The sequence below is a fragment of the Nothobranchius furzeri genome, chromosome 5 (genome assembly GCF_043380555.1).
Source record: "Nothobranchius furzeri strain GRZ-AD chromosome 5, NfurGRZ-RIMD1, whole genome shotgun sequence".
Taxonomy (NCBI): Eukaryota; Metazoa; Chordata; class Actinopteri; order Cyprinodontiformes; family Nothobranchiidae; genus Nothobranchius; species Nothobranchius furzeri.
The window spans coordinates 33,310,750-33,325,778 of NC_091745.1; the positions used below are offsets into that span (position 1 = coordinate 33,310,750).

The following is a 15,029-nucleotide window of genomic DNA, read 5'->3' on the forward strand; positions in this document are numbered from 1 at the left end:
AGTAGGGAAGGACTTGGATCGTTATCCATTTTGGTTTAAAGATTTGTATTAAAGGTGGGGTAGGAGATTTTCTGGAAAATTGTTTGCCATATTGCTTGAAATGCTCTTCACATACCGACGGCAACTAATAACAAAATTTTTATGTACAACCCTGGAAAAACTTCAGCCAATCAATGTGAATGTCCTGTTCTCAGTGATTGGAGCATAATCCATCCATTAAACTATCCCCAAACTGTGTGGGTTCATGAGTAGTATTTAAAATGAGGCTCCATAATAAACTTACTTGTGGTCTGCCATGGTTGAGCGGGAGTTTAGATTCTGCTGTGATGAGATTAAATTAGCTGACTTGGGTTTTCTCTTCTTGCTGTGGAAAAAATTAGAAAAAGATGAGAAAATTAAAAGGAAGTGTCAGAGAAAAAGAAAAGAAATTAGATAAGAACAAAGGAATAATATTTTAAAAAGCATCACTTCAAAAGATCAGTGTTCTACAGGTCCTATTTATTAGAATAAAATTGTCAAAATGATCAAATTCCAGAATAATTTTCATGAAACTAATCACAACAATCCTTTTTTGTCAACTCATTTACCTCCTAAAAAGATAAATGCAGCCACATATTTGTATTCCAACAATAATGTATAACAAATATTTGAAATTATTGTAATTGTTCTCCAATAAAAATAAAATCAACCTATCTCTCTCACACACACACACACACACACACACACACACACACACACACACACACACACACACACACTCAGAGAGAGAGAGAAAGTTTAACCTTCCACAATGGAGAGAATGGTCCTAACAGCTTCAAAATGATTGTTACTGTTCTGGCAGCAGCTGTGTGGTCAAACATCTCTTTCTTTGACTCCTGTGCTCTGATTTAATTTCCTTATTTTGGTATGGATGACTCCATCGAGTCAGAGCTCAGCGATATCTCTCCAAACACGTCATCCTGATTTGAATCTTTAAACAGCAACAGTTTCACTCCTCAAATCAGCTTTAAATAACTCCACTGAGGGGTAAGAAGGTTCTCTACAGATAGTGCAATTACCCTTACTGTATGTATCTGTAATGAAATAGACCTCTGATAAATCATTATTTGATGTCTTTGCTCACCTTACAACTGTTCCCATATTCAGCTCCTTAAAGAAATCAAAACACACTCCAATTGTCTCAAAAAATACTCTCAGCCTGTGGGTTAAAGTATCTGCTCTAGCAGACAAAGTACACTCAGCTCCTTAGAGTCACCAGTAAATTATGTCAACTCACCCCCAGAATCAGTGTCCAAGTGTCCAAGACCCCAGTCCCATGCTTAAACACCCACAAATATTAAAGCTTTCAAGAACAAAAACTTGACAGCCATTATTACAAGGATGTGGAGAAAGAAAAATGTGTTATTAATGCATAAGAATAATGGCTTTTAGAACAATGGACACTAGGAACTCATTGTCTAAAGTGAGTGGCTTCTCTGTCTGACCCATTTCTTCGCACATGGTGACATCGCAGAGTCCCACTACTGATGACGCTTTCTGTTATATGTCATTCAGCACTGATGCCAGCGCAATCAAGACTGAGTTGTTCAGTTTTCTTAGGCCTTAGTGTATCAAAAATTAAATACTTCACGATTTATAACAATAGAAACATTTTCTCATTTGTAATGTACTGTTACAGAGATTCTTTCTTTCTTGAATTTATCTTAATCCAACTGTTTTTGCTGCTTATTTCCCATTTGTGTCACCATTTATGTAGTTTAAATGTTTGAAGTTAATTTTGTTTTCCAAATTTTTTATGAATTTGGAAAAGAAATTAGCTTAAAATATTTTTTTCATGCCTCTTAACAATGTTATAATATAGTAAAGCTATAAATATATTATGGAGATTTAAAAAAAATGAAAAAGTGGTTCTTTCACATTTGTCAAGAAATCTCTGCCAATAACACATTTCTGACCTAAAACAATCAATGAACCATCCAGTTGTCTTGCTCAGACAGTCACACTTTCCTGGGTCCTCCATTCGTTATGCACGTGCATATTTTGCAAAAAATAAACAAAACACCACTGGTGTGAGAGGCTCTCTGCTCAGTAATATCAGAGAAGCAGAAACAGGTTACTGCTACCACTTCAACTTTAGAGCAAACTACAAGAGTCCCAAAAACAAAAACACTGTTTCCACTGGCAATGCAGGTTCCCGGTTCCAGCAAAACAGGGAAGCCGATGGGGAGAGGTGAGTGTTCCATGACTGTGTTTGTATTCAAAACCTAGCTTGTTTGCAGATAAAAAAAAGAGATCAAATTCAGCTAAACTCAATAAAATTGTAAAGAAAAAAAACTTTAATCCACAGCATCTCAATAAAAGACTCTAGGTCAGGAGTAGGGCAGGGCGATTTGGATAATTTTTTCCCATTACCAATCGTCTGTCCAGTAAATGACGTTGAGTGAATAATTCATGCATTTGTCACGTTCTGTGTCCCCAGCCCCTCCTGTTTGTCCTCTGCGTTCTCCTCATGTGCCTCCTGGTGTTTCCCAGCTTCTCAGGTCTCCCCTAGTCACCCCTCTGTAGTTTTTTTTCTACAGGTTCAGCTTTTCATTTTATTAGTTCCCTTTAGTGTTTGTGTCCTTCCCCACGTGTTAGTCTCCCTTTCTACTCTTGTCATTAGTTGTTTATCTTTGCCCTTAGTTTCTAGTTTCTAGGTTTAGTTATTTAGTGTTTTTATAGGTTATGTTATCTTCCCCTCTGCTTGGTTTTCCCTTCCCATGTAGTTAATTGATTTCACCTGTCACCTGTTCCCCTGATTGCTTTCCTCTGTGTTAAAAGTCTGTCTTGTCCTTCAGTGTTGGTTGGGTCATTGTCGTATGTGTTGCGTTGTTCATTCCCCTCTCGAGTCTCTGAGTCCATGCTCATGTGTGAGCTTGTTAATTTTGAGTTTTCAAGTTTTTGAGTGTTAGTCTTATTTGGTGCTTTGGACTTTTCGGCACATCCTCCTTAAATAAAGGAATTGTTTTTCTTAAAACCTCTTCAGCCTTTGACTCGTTCTGGGTACTTCTGCATCCTGGGTACAACCTCCTCTCCTAAACGTGACAGCATTTGATGTCATGACGCACAAACTGATTTGCAAACACAGAAGAAGTCCAAACACTGATTGTGCTCATGCGCAGGTTAGTGTAGGGTCTATGGTAGAGATTGCTGCACCCAAAAGGAACAGGATGTCATGACTCCCAGGCTGACACCTTCCCCTGCTTATTTCTGCTTCTCCTCAGTTCATTGTTCTCACCTGTGCCCAATTCCTCACACACCTGCCCCTCATCTCCTATCAACCAGCTCCTGGGTATATAACCCTTTCTGTGTCGCTCTGTGTTGTCGGTCCATTGATGTCAGCGTTGTTTTGTTTTCCTGTGCGACTGGTGGGGCAGCACCCTAGCACCCCTATGGTTAAGCCGCCACTGGTTTAAATGTTGTTCTGGATGAATCCACACTCCACTGTTGAACAAAGAAAGCTACTTCAGCCAAAGTATTAAAATCAGGAAAAAGTTCTCCAAATGAAATAACCAGAAGTCTTCCACACTCTGAAAGATTGAAGGGTTTCCACTTGCCACTGCGCTTTTGCCAGCATGGCGATGCACAAATTTTGCAGCATTTGTTCCACCTCGCCTAGTGTTAATATAGCGGTAATTGTCTGACTTATAAATGGCGATTGTGCCTTAGCGCAACAGAGGGAGGTGTCATGACGTAGGGAATTAATGCTGAGCTCCGACCTGCAACTATATTTAAAATGAAAGTAAACATGGCCCCTAAGTTTTGCTTTTGAGCAAAATCAGCTGAGACAGCAACCTGAAGCAAACAAACAAATAAATAAACAAATTGCCTCTTGACATCATCGAACCAGCAGATTTAATCCAAAATTGTTAGCTGACCCTAAATTTTGCGAATGCCACTTCAAGAAACAATATGGTAAGCATGTCTTGTATGAAAAACCTTTAGTCAGTTTGTTTTCCTTATTTCCAACAGAAAACACTCCAAAACATGATCAGAATCTATATTGATCTGTGATTCCATAATCTACCTAGAATATTAGTCTTTCTTTGAAAATAATACTAATTTAAACTGATATTAACCTGATGTAGCTATCACAGTTAGATGTGGTTATTCATTCTCATTTTGTTCAATTTAAATGTTAAAACTTAATATTTAATTTAATATCTATGTTTTGATTTCACCTGCTGGCTGGATTGAAGTGTTGCACTTGAAGGTGCGCGTGAGGTTAAGCACGAAGTGAGCGACTGTTTAATTGACACACATGAGACACCAAGTCACAAGAATAAGCTTGCATTTGAAGAAGTAGAAAAAGTGGACATAGACTGAAATTACTCGTAAATATTCTGCTTTTGTTGCCATTGTAGATTAAAGCGAGGCCATTAACAGAGTCAAAATTTTACACACTGAAATCCATGCAAATGTGATGCTCCAACCGTACATTTTCATTTCTACTCCACACACACACACACACACACACACACACACACACAAACAAGGAGACCAACACAAACATTATTGTTGAATTGTGCTGGGGGGGGGGGGGGGGGGGGGGGTTCTGCTCCATTTTGCCACACAGAAATGAGGAGCCAGTTGGCAGCAGATCTCCAGAGACAAATATATGACTGGATGACAGGATGCTTACATACACTTGCCCTCTGGCAGCTCACTGCACAGATGAGTGCTTGAGCAATAACTTGACCCAATTTGAACCTCATCTATTCATAGCATCAAAAACAATGTCAATAACCAGAACATTTTCTTCATTTTTTTAGCTGAAATGCAAACAATACTAATTAAAATATCTAAATGATAAGTAAGTAAGTACATTTTATTTGTATAGCACTCATCACTGACAGAAAATCACAAAGTGCTTCACAAATATCAAATGGTAATTAGGTAGATGGTGTTTAGCCCATGAAATTATGTCTGAGAGATGAATGATGGTAAATGGCCTGTATTTGAAATAGCACCAAGGGCGCTTTGCAACACAATCAGTCATTCACCCTTTCACACACACATTCACATGCTGGTGGGGATGAGCTACGATGTAGCCACAGCTGCCCTGGGGCGCACAGACAGAGGCGAGACTGCCGAGCACTGGCACCACCGGTCCCTCTGACCACCACAACCAGGCAAGGGGGGTTAAGTGTCTTGCTCAAGGACACAACGAAAGCGACAGACTGAGCAGGGCTCGAACCTGCAACCTTCCGATTACAGGGCGAGCCACATCAGATAACACCTGATTTAATTTTCCTCTGAGATGGTGGAAGATGTTTCCACCGTTAAAGTTAAAGTTAAAGTCCCATTAGTTGTCACACACACTGGTGTGTGTGCGACATTTGTTCTCCGCATTTGACCCATCCCCTGGGGGAGCAGTGAGCTGCAGACACAGCCGCGCTCAGGAACTATTTGGTGGTTTAACCCCCCAATCCAACCCCTTAATGCTGAGTGTCAAGCAGGGAGGCATTGGGTCCCATTTTTTCAAAGTCTTTGGTATGACCCGATCAGGAATCGAACCCTGATTTCCCAGTCTCAGGGCGGACACTCTACCACTAGGCCACTGAGTTACTTTAGCAGGACCTTAGTAAATGGAGAAGGAAGCTTGGTGACATGCTAAAACACAATTTTTTTTTTGTTTTTGTTGCAAATTCTTTGTAAAAAAAAATCTCAACACATAAAGGAGTTATAAATAGTCCTGTTCACTAGGGCCACCCCTACCAGCCACCCTGCGAAGGAAACTCATTTCGGCCACTTGTATCCACGATTTGGTTCTTTGGGTTATCACCCAAAGCTCATGACCACAGGTGAGGATTGGGACATAGATCGACTGGTAATTGAGAGCCCCTGGAGAGCCTTTTCCAAATTCACAAATCCCATGTGGATTGGTTGGGCAAACTTCCATGACCCGTCCATCACCCTAGCAAGGGTAAAGAGTTGGTCCACAGTTCCACGACCAGGACGAAAACCAAATTGGTCCTCCTGAATCCAGGATTCAACTATCGACCGGACCCTCCTCTCCTGTACCCTGGAGTAGGCCTTTCCAGGAAGGCTGATTAACGTAGGGTTAGGGTTGATACAGTTGGAGCACACCCTCTGGTCACCCTTCTTAAAAATGAGGACCACCACCCTGGTCTGCTACTCCACAAGAACTGCCCCTGGACCACGCAATGTTGCAGAGATGTGTCAACCACAACATTCAAAGCCATGAGATACCCAGGACAAATCTCATCCATCCCCGGGGCTCCGCTGCTGTGTAGTTGTTTGACTACCTCGGTAACCTCTGCCCCAGATTTCGGACAGTCTGTTCCCAGGTCTCCCAGCTCTGGTTGCTCCTCGAAATGCGCGTCTGTGGCACCGCTGGACTGACCATAGGGCATAGCGGGCAACTGCCCGCTGGGCCGACTCTTTCATCTTTCATGGGCCGGTGTCTTTTGTTTTTTCTTTTTTTCTGGCCTCTAGTTAATGCGGACAACTTGATCGCGCCGCGCCACGCGACGCCTCGTAAAAGTTGGTGGATTGGCTAATTGGTCATAATACACTCTGGGCTGGACCAATAGCCAGAGGTCTGATACACCCGCCAGTTGTTTGAGTCTCAGTAAACAGACAGACGAGCTTAACAAAATGGAGAACAAAAAACGGAAAGGAGGAGCGGAGAAAATTCGAATAAAAAAGAAACTGGCCCTTCTGGCAGATGTTGGTAAATGTGTTAAAATCTCACAGTTGTTTGGTAGTGAAGGTTCAAGTAAAATCAATTTAGGAGGTGATGGAGCCTCAGCCCAGCGACAGGTTGGAGAAGAAAAGAGGGAGGAGGAGGAGAAACCCGAACCGGCTGCCTCTCCAAGTGGCAGAACCGAATTTCAGGTAAGAAATCTGGGTCAAATATAATCCAAGTTAAGGTGTAGTATATTGTCATCGACCTGCTTGCTAACTTTTTAAAGTCAGTAATAACTCATCTTACTGTTTATTATACGGAGTTTCTACTGTTGGCCGGGTGCTATGATGTTACTGACCGTTAATTTTTAGGGTTGCCAATCTTCCCATTAAAAAAAAAACCGAATCGTCCGTTTGAGTTGAAACGTGATTTGTCCTGTAGTTTAGCTAGCCTGAAACAAAAAAAAGAGACAACGCTGTGGTGTCTTTATCCTGCTCGGCCGGCCGTCTCCTCGTTCCCCACCATTTTTTTTCTTCTTTTTGTTTTATTGGCAATAAAGGCGGGTGACATCTAAACTCAGGTGCATTTGATCATCAGCGGATCCGTTTATTAGCCGATGTTTGCTGTAAAAGCTGCTGGTCATGGTGTCAGTTTGCATCTGATGAGAGAGAAACATCGAGAAGAAATAGGAGATGTCCAGACTCAATCATCCAAGCACCTGAACAGTTAATGGAGAAACTGTTCACATTTTAGATTACATGTATGACTTGAAGAAAAGTTATGAACAATTGTCACCAGGATTCTTTTTTACGTAGCTGATAGAAGGCTGGTGACTGTGCAGGGGAGGCTCTAACAGCTTTGCCTGGGGGCAGGTATAAGGCAGAGGGGGGAGACAGAAATACTTTTATTTCTTATTTTCATTTTGAATGTGTAGAACTTAAATCAGGGATGTCAAATTCATTTTCATTTTTGGCCACATAAAGATCATGAATGCTCTTAAAGGGCTGGTTATGCAGAAAGTATTGAAAAAACTATTAATAGACTAGAAAAATATTAATAAATATGTCTCTGCATTGTAGCAGTACTACTTAAAATGAAATAATTGTGAAAATCTTCTCCCAGTGATGTGATTTACGACTATTCAAATAAACACTAATTTGATTTGACTATAAATTGGACATACATAGAACTTCAAAGTTCTATTTATATTGTCCTCCATGAGATGCTGTTTGTAAAGTTACACAGTTAAAGTTAACAATGTTGGTTATTTAGCCTGTCATATGAGAAATTAAAAGGGAATTAATATTTCAAAGTCATTGTTTATTCATTAAGAAATGTTTCAACTTCAAACTATTTGGTAAAACTTTTAACATTTATAAAAACATGTATACTTAGTTTGCAAGTGAAATGTTTAGTTAAAAAGTTAAATATTTTGGTAAGAAGATACATATTTGGTTTGTAAACAAAATATTTAGTTAAATAGATAAAGATTTCGTTTGGATGCTAAATACAGGGGCGGATTTAGCAATTTGGGGGCCCAAGGCGAACACAGACATGAGGCCCCTTACACTAAATTTTCGACAATCTTACCTTTAACTGGATTTGCGAAACTCTCCCCTCTTCTGACACGAGTTATTAGTCCTCCTCTTTTTTCCTGTTTTTCTCTCCCTTTGAGTGCCTTTAATATTTGCTCTGCTTTCTTCTTCCTGTCAGTGCTCCTGTGCTTTAGCCTTAGTTATTTTTTTTCCTATTTTCCATTTTGGTATATGTTTTCCTCCCTTGAAACATTTTCCATTGTCTTTCCTTTCTGCTTCCTTTTGATGTTTACTTCGAAAAACGACGTCACTTTCAGAAGTGAAAAAAAAGCTTTTATGAAACATGCTGCTTCTTTATCTTATTGGAGCCACTAGGATAACTCCATGTCATGTTTCATGTTTTGACTATCGCTTTGAGTTTGTTACGAACGCCCCTACCTCTCTTCTTCTTTGTGGTCTTATGGCACTTGGCAAACAACAATTTGGTGCATTACTGCCACCAACTGGATTGGAGTGGAATGACTACCAATCACTTCCAGTTTGTGCATCGCCGTCTTAATAACCCTCTTATGACCATAATTATAACAGAGCCGCTTGGTATTTTTTTAATCTTACGGCTGTAAAATTGTAATAAAAAGCGCAAAGTGTGTGTAACTCTCTCCTTTTTTCAGAACAACCTCAGCTTTCAGTGTATGGTTTGTATTTAGAATTTATTTCCATTAAAGCCTTTAAAAATCTGCTTAAAAGTGAAAAAAGCAAAAAACGGATTTGAATTTTTTACATTTATTACTGAACAGGAACTTCAAAATTACTGGGCAATGAATAATTTAAACTTTAAACTATAATGAATAATTTAAACTTTGAACTGTTGTGCATCTATTCTTAAAAAAGTTTGAACCTTGGTATCTTTTTTAGCAGTTTTTAAGACCATTTGTTTTTGTAAACTTTCAGACGTTTTTATTTGATGTGGTAGACATTGAAGCAGTTTCTCTCCAGCTGCAGGCAGAGTCCTGCACACCTCACACCGCCATGGGGTGCTTCTCTGGCACACCGTGCACTGCTATACCAAAAACTTTTGTTTTAGCAAAAATAATTAATAATGGTAAAACGATAAATAATGCTGGAATGAAGCTGAATCTTACAATTAGCAAATAGTTGAGGGTTGTTCAACTAAAAAAATTAAAGACTAAACAAACATTCAAACCCTGGTTCACCGGAGATCTTCGTGGTCACTGTCTTCAGGGACACCTAATAGATCGTGTTGATTTTCTTTGAAGCATTTCCATAATTTCATGCTGGTTTTTATGCTAATTAGCTTCCCGGTTCCATTATCCGCTTTCACCGCGGCGCTGCGCTCCGTTTCAATCAGGCTGTACAGCAGGATTTCCCCTCGTAGCGATATTTTCCCTAACTCTGATTGCTTCATGCTATACATCGTTGGAAAGCTGCTTTTATGTACTTTTAGGAACCGTTGGAATTATTTGAATCTGATCAGCCATTCAAAAGTTATAAAACGGAGCATTTTGGATGACAAACTCAGCACGTCTCATCTTTGTTGTGATTCGGTGCGCTCAAGACAGGGAATCCTGGTGGCTACCGTAATGTATTGTATATACACGGAAAGCCCCATTTTTAATCTTTTCAGCACTTTTAGAATTTTAAAGATATCTTGAACGTTTCAGGAATTATGGTAATGAGAAGTGCACATGTCCAATCCCGTCTGCGGCCACAGGTTGGTAATAAGAATATTGTGGCATTAACAGAGGGGTGCCGGCGGTCAGGGCTAGGGGGCCCCCCAACACAAGGGGGCCCCAGGCGGCCGCCTACATATGCCTAATGATAAAACCGCCTCTGGCTAAATATATATTTAAGAAGGTAAATATTTAGTTTGTAATCAAAGTATTTAGTTCAAAAGTTAAATATTTAGTTTGGATGATAAATATTAACAAAGTTAAATATTTAGTTAAGAAGGTAAGAATTTCATTTGTAAACAAAATATTTCATAATTATTAATAATTTTTCAGAACAAATTTTCAGAAATGTACAGTAGAATTAAATACAAATAATCATAAGTTAGTGTTTGTGGAGACTTTAATATAGATATTCTAAATGCACACAATCATTTACAAATAATTTATTAATTATGTGTTTTGTTAAAGATTCCGTCCAACAATTACACAACCTAACAGGATAGCTATAAATACAGCAACTCGTATTAACAACATATTAACAAATAGTTTTGGGCATTGATGTTATAACTATGGTATGGGGCCACTCAACTTGTAACCTTAAATAGTTAAAGGTTCAACATGAAAATATTGTGTTTGGTACAATATTGTTATATTGATACTATTTCTTATTTATGCTTGATATTATTGAACTTTAATTAATAATATCCTTAATAATTGTCATCCGGTCTCTGATCACCTTGTTAAGGAGGTCCTCATAATCTCAATAAATTGTGTCAACAGGAGAGTGACATCCAAGACAGAGGGATGCAAGAGCAGGAGAGAGACTTGGAAGAGGAGGAGAGTGAGAGCCAAGGCATAGATTACTTTGCTCGCCCTGAACCTGCCATGTTACAAGCTTTCTTAGATTACCCCCCACAGCAGAACACCAGCAATGCAGTTGTGATGAGGGTGTTCAGCCGTAAAGATGGCTCCAGCAGGAAGTGGCTTACTTATTGCAAAGAACGACATTTATTGTTCTGCTTTGTGTGTCTGGCATTTGCAAGGCGGACTGACACCAGCACATTTATAACAGGCATGAGTGACTGGCGACATGTGCATGTGCGTACAGAGGAGCATGAAAAGAGCACTGCACACAAGACCTGTGCTGAAGCTTTTTTCTTAAGGTGCTCAAAAGGCAACATCAACAGCTTGTTTGCTGGCAGTCAGTTGTCAGCTCACAGAGCACAAGTAAAAAAAAAGACGACACGTTTTGGAGCGTATAGTGGATGTGGTCAAAGTACTAGGGAAGAGGGGACTTAGCTATAGGCATGTGGAGAATGAGGCTGCATACACTTTGAGCGATAACACTGTTGATCATGGTAACTTTCTGGAACTGATTGTGCTATTAGGCAAATATGATGCATGCCTTAGAGAACATCTGAATGACTGCATTGAAAAAAGCAAGAGTTGCATCAGTCCAGTGGATCAAAAGGTAGAGGAACTCTCATCACCTTACTTTCCAAAACAACTGTCAACTCTGTCATTGATGCACTTGGCAATCTCATTCAAGAGAGTATCACTAGTGATGTGAAGAAAGCTGGGATGCTTTCTATTCAGCTAGACACAACCCAAGACATCACAGGGTATGATCAGTGTACAGTAATCATTAGATATGTTACTGAGGCAGTGCAGGAGAGGCTTGTCTCCATTGTGAGGTGCGAAGCATTCACAGGGCAGTACTTTGTGAAGTTGCTTTGTGGAGTTCTAGAGCATCTGAAACTGGACCATGCCATGTGCATTGGGAATGCAACAGACGGGGCTTCAAATATGCAGGGCCAGTATAAAGGCTTTTCAGCACTTATGGCTGCCCAGTCTCCAACTCATGTGCATGTGTGGTGCTATGCCCACATACTGAATCTTGTGCTTGCTGACACAACACAGAGTGTCATTGAAAGTGGATCCCTCTTTAATTTACTGAATGACATAGCTGTATTCATCAAGGAGTCCTATCACAGGGTTAATCTATGGGAGAAACAAACCCAAGAAAAGGCAAGACACAGACGCCTCAGTCCAATATGTGAAACACGGTGGTGGGCCAAACATGATGCCCTACAAAAAATCTTTGGACATTTTGGAAAACCAGAGGAAGGCCTCTTCCTTGATGTAGTCCTCACACTGGAAACTATTGAAAAGAGGGAAAAAGAAAAGCCAGCTGTTCGTGCCAAAGCCCAAGGCTTTAAAGAGTCTCTCTTGAAACATGAAACTGTGTTAACAGCACAGATATTTCTTAGAGTGTTTGAGCAAACAACTCCTTTGTCAAAGTACCTCCACTCAAAGGGGACGGATATTCTCTCCGCCCATCATATGGTGACTGTCACACAAGATAGCCTCAAAAGTATCGCCAGGGACTTCCCAACTGTGAAGGAAGCAGCAGACAGATATGTAAAACAGACAAATCAGAAACTCGAGGAGAAGGAGGAACACACAGACATGGAAGTGGAGGCTGCACTACCTGAAAAGAGGGTCAAGAAGAGAAAAAGTATGGTCGGTGAGATGTCTGAAGATGAGTCGCAAATTAATGCTGAGAAAACGTATGAGGTGAAAGTGCACAACATCATCCTAGACACAGTTATTGAGGCAATACACAGACGTTTTGACACACATGGCCCCCTTCTTGTGGATTTGGCATGGTTGGACCCCAGAAAGTTTAGCCAAATCAGAACAGGTTCTCTTCCTAGAACTGCACTTCAGAACCTCAGCACACGTCTCCTCAAATTTGACAGCAGTGCTACGGTAAATAACCTTCAGTCTGAACTGATATGTTTTGCTGGACAGTGGCAAAGGCTGAAGACATCACTTGTAGATGACTACAGGACCAGAACAGCAAAAGACAGATCTGAAGAATTGGAAGAAGACAGTGACATTGTGACCAAAAGCTGTAAATCTTGCAAAGATTGCCCACTGTGCTGCTATCAAATTCTCAGGCGCTTCAGCCTGCTGTCAGATGCTTATCATCTCCTTGGGCTGGCATACAAGTACCTGCTGACCCTCTCCCTCACTCAGGTTGCCTGTGAAAGAACATTCTCCACACTCAAGAAGACCGGAAAAAGTGCACTTTGGGAATTTCAGACAAAAGGGGCAGGTGCTCAAGCACCCTCTGTCCCCCTGCATGTGCCTGGTCTCCGTCATCCACTGTGAGCCTGTCGGAAAGCCCTTACGCAGACGCATAATGGCATTGCAAGTGAGATATTTTTGATTATTTGGCACAACTTGTCATATACAAATTTGCCCTGTGTAATGAACATATACTGTTCTCATAGCTAGACAGCTAGCAAACAACTAAAATAAAAACAAGACTCTAGCATGCATGATAGGAAGTATGTGATGTTAGTAACCTAAAATGTTTTAGATTTTATGAGAAGGGGACACAGCATTTATCAGTATTATCAGTATCAGAAATTAAGAAACAGACAATATTGGTATATTGGATATCAGTAAAATAAGGAAGCTGATATCAAGCATCCCCAATCTTTTGTTTTTAATATGGAATGAAATTTGAGCCGCCCCAAACAAAAGCAGGTTAATTTACAGCATCCTCTGAGATTAACTGTTCATGACAGAACCCAGAGGCTCTTGGATGAGTTCATCTGAACCAGAAATCTGGGACAAACTGTTTTCCCATCACACGTCCAATTCAACCTTTGAGAAGAAACAAAAAGCATACCTTTGATTTATTTTGGCTTATTTTAGCCCACTTTGGGTAAATGTGATTAAATTAGATGTGAAGCAAACAGCCTGCATTACAGTGATACCATCACATTATTAAATGTTAAGAACATGTTCTAAACAAGCACTGGCGCACACACACACACACACACACACACACACACACACACACACACACACACACACACACACACACACACGGTGCTTAATGAGGAAGTTGATTAAAAAAACGAAAATTTTTTGATGTTTACATAACTACAAGCTTCTCAATCATTCCATTAACTAAGCCTACTTGTGTTATCTTCATTATTAAATCTTTCTAACCCTAACCTTCACATGACAGAAGCTCACGTGTGTGACTGAATATGGCTACTGAGCGTTTCTTGTGTTACATAAACTTGCAAATACCACATTCACAGTCCACGTGACCCCATTTATTACTGACGCTCAACAAATATAGTCTACAGTACGCAGAACACGCGCGCGCGCGCGCACACACACACACACACACACACACACACACACACACACAGAAACGCAAAAGTCTTGCGGTTTTAAAACGCGTCTTTTGCGGATTAGGTGTAAAAACAATGCAAATATGTAAACAGTTCATACAGTGTGTGCGTAGGCTTGCGTGCATTTTTCATGCCGGATCACAAAAATGTTTTGATTCTGAAAAATATTTAAAATCACCTGGTGACGCAATCCTCCAGCCCCTTGTCGGTGTCAGATCAAAATTCAGAGCCTTTATGCTGGTCTTCTCTTTGCTGCTTGTCTGCGTGGTGGTCTGTTCAACGATTCGTGCCGCCCCCCCCCCCCCCCCCCCCCCCCCCCGATGCTGAGGACAAACCGGGCCACTGATTGGTTGCAGCTTTGCGCGCGCCTAGCTGCTTTCCTTCCTCTTATCTCGGTATTACACCTTCAACCATAAACAGCGTCACGCACGTTGAGCCTCATTTATACTTCTCCGTCTGATTCGGTACCAGGGGAGCTGCCCGTGCAGGCATGATTAGTGTCACAGTTTGTACATTCTTAACAGTTTTATTCCTACATCAGTGGCGGCTCCAAACAATTGTATTTTTTGGGGGGGGGGGGGGGGGGGCTGGTAACTTGAAAGGGATCTCATGAAAACAAAAAAATGCAGTGGACACAGCTAATAACTGCATATAACTGCTACTATCCAACACAAACAATGCAACATAACTACTTTGTTTTTAATTAATCAATCATTTGCAGTATGCAAATAATATCCCTGAGCTTTAATTGCCATAGCCACACACATGACAGAAAACATAATTACAAAATAGCATCTATTCTCATACTCTCACCACCTTTTGACTTCTATCCAGTTTCCCCCTGGCATCCTCTCTGTTGCTCTTTTGTCCATTCCCCTTGTGTCTTCTTCTC

The 15,029-nt window shown here is 40.5% G+C and overlaps 1 protein-coding gene across 5 annotated transcripts in view; it reads right to left on the reverse strand.

Moving 5' to 3' along the window:
- LOC107372570 (tubulin polymerization-promoting protein) overlaps positions 1 to 14,440 on the reverse strand; it is an 86,958-nt gene extending 72,518 nt beyond the window's left edge. For 2 of the 5 annotated variants that reach the window (XM_054735745.2, XM_070551568.1), the window contains exons 1-3: positions 14,316 to 14,440; positions 12,222 to 12,312; positions 284 to 364 (exon numbers count right to left, since the gene is read on the reverse strand). In XM_054735745.2, the coding sequence (XP_054591720.1) occupies positions 284 to 297 (14 nt within the window). In that variant the 5' untranslated portion in view covers positions 298 to 364; positions 12,222 to 12,312; positions 14,316 to 14,440. The remainder of the gene's footprint in view (positions 1 to 283; positions 365 to 12,221; positions 12,313 to 14,315) is intronic. The other 3 variants (XM_054735744.2, XM_054735747.2, XM_054735748.2) reach the window with 2 other exon arrangements.
- Positions 14,441 to 15,029: the final 589 nt, after the last annotated feature.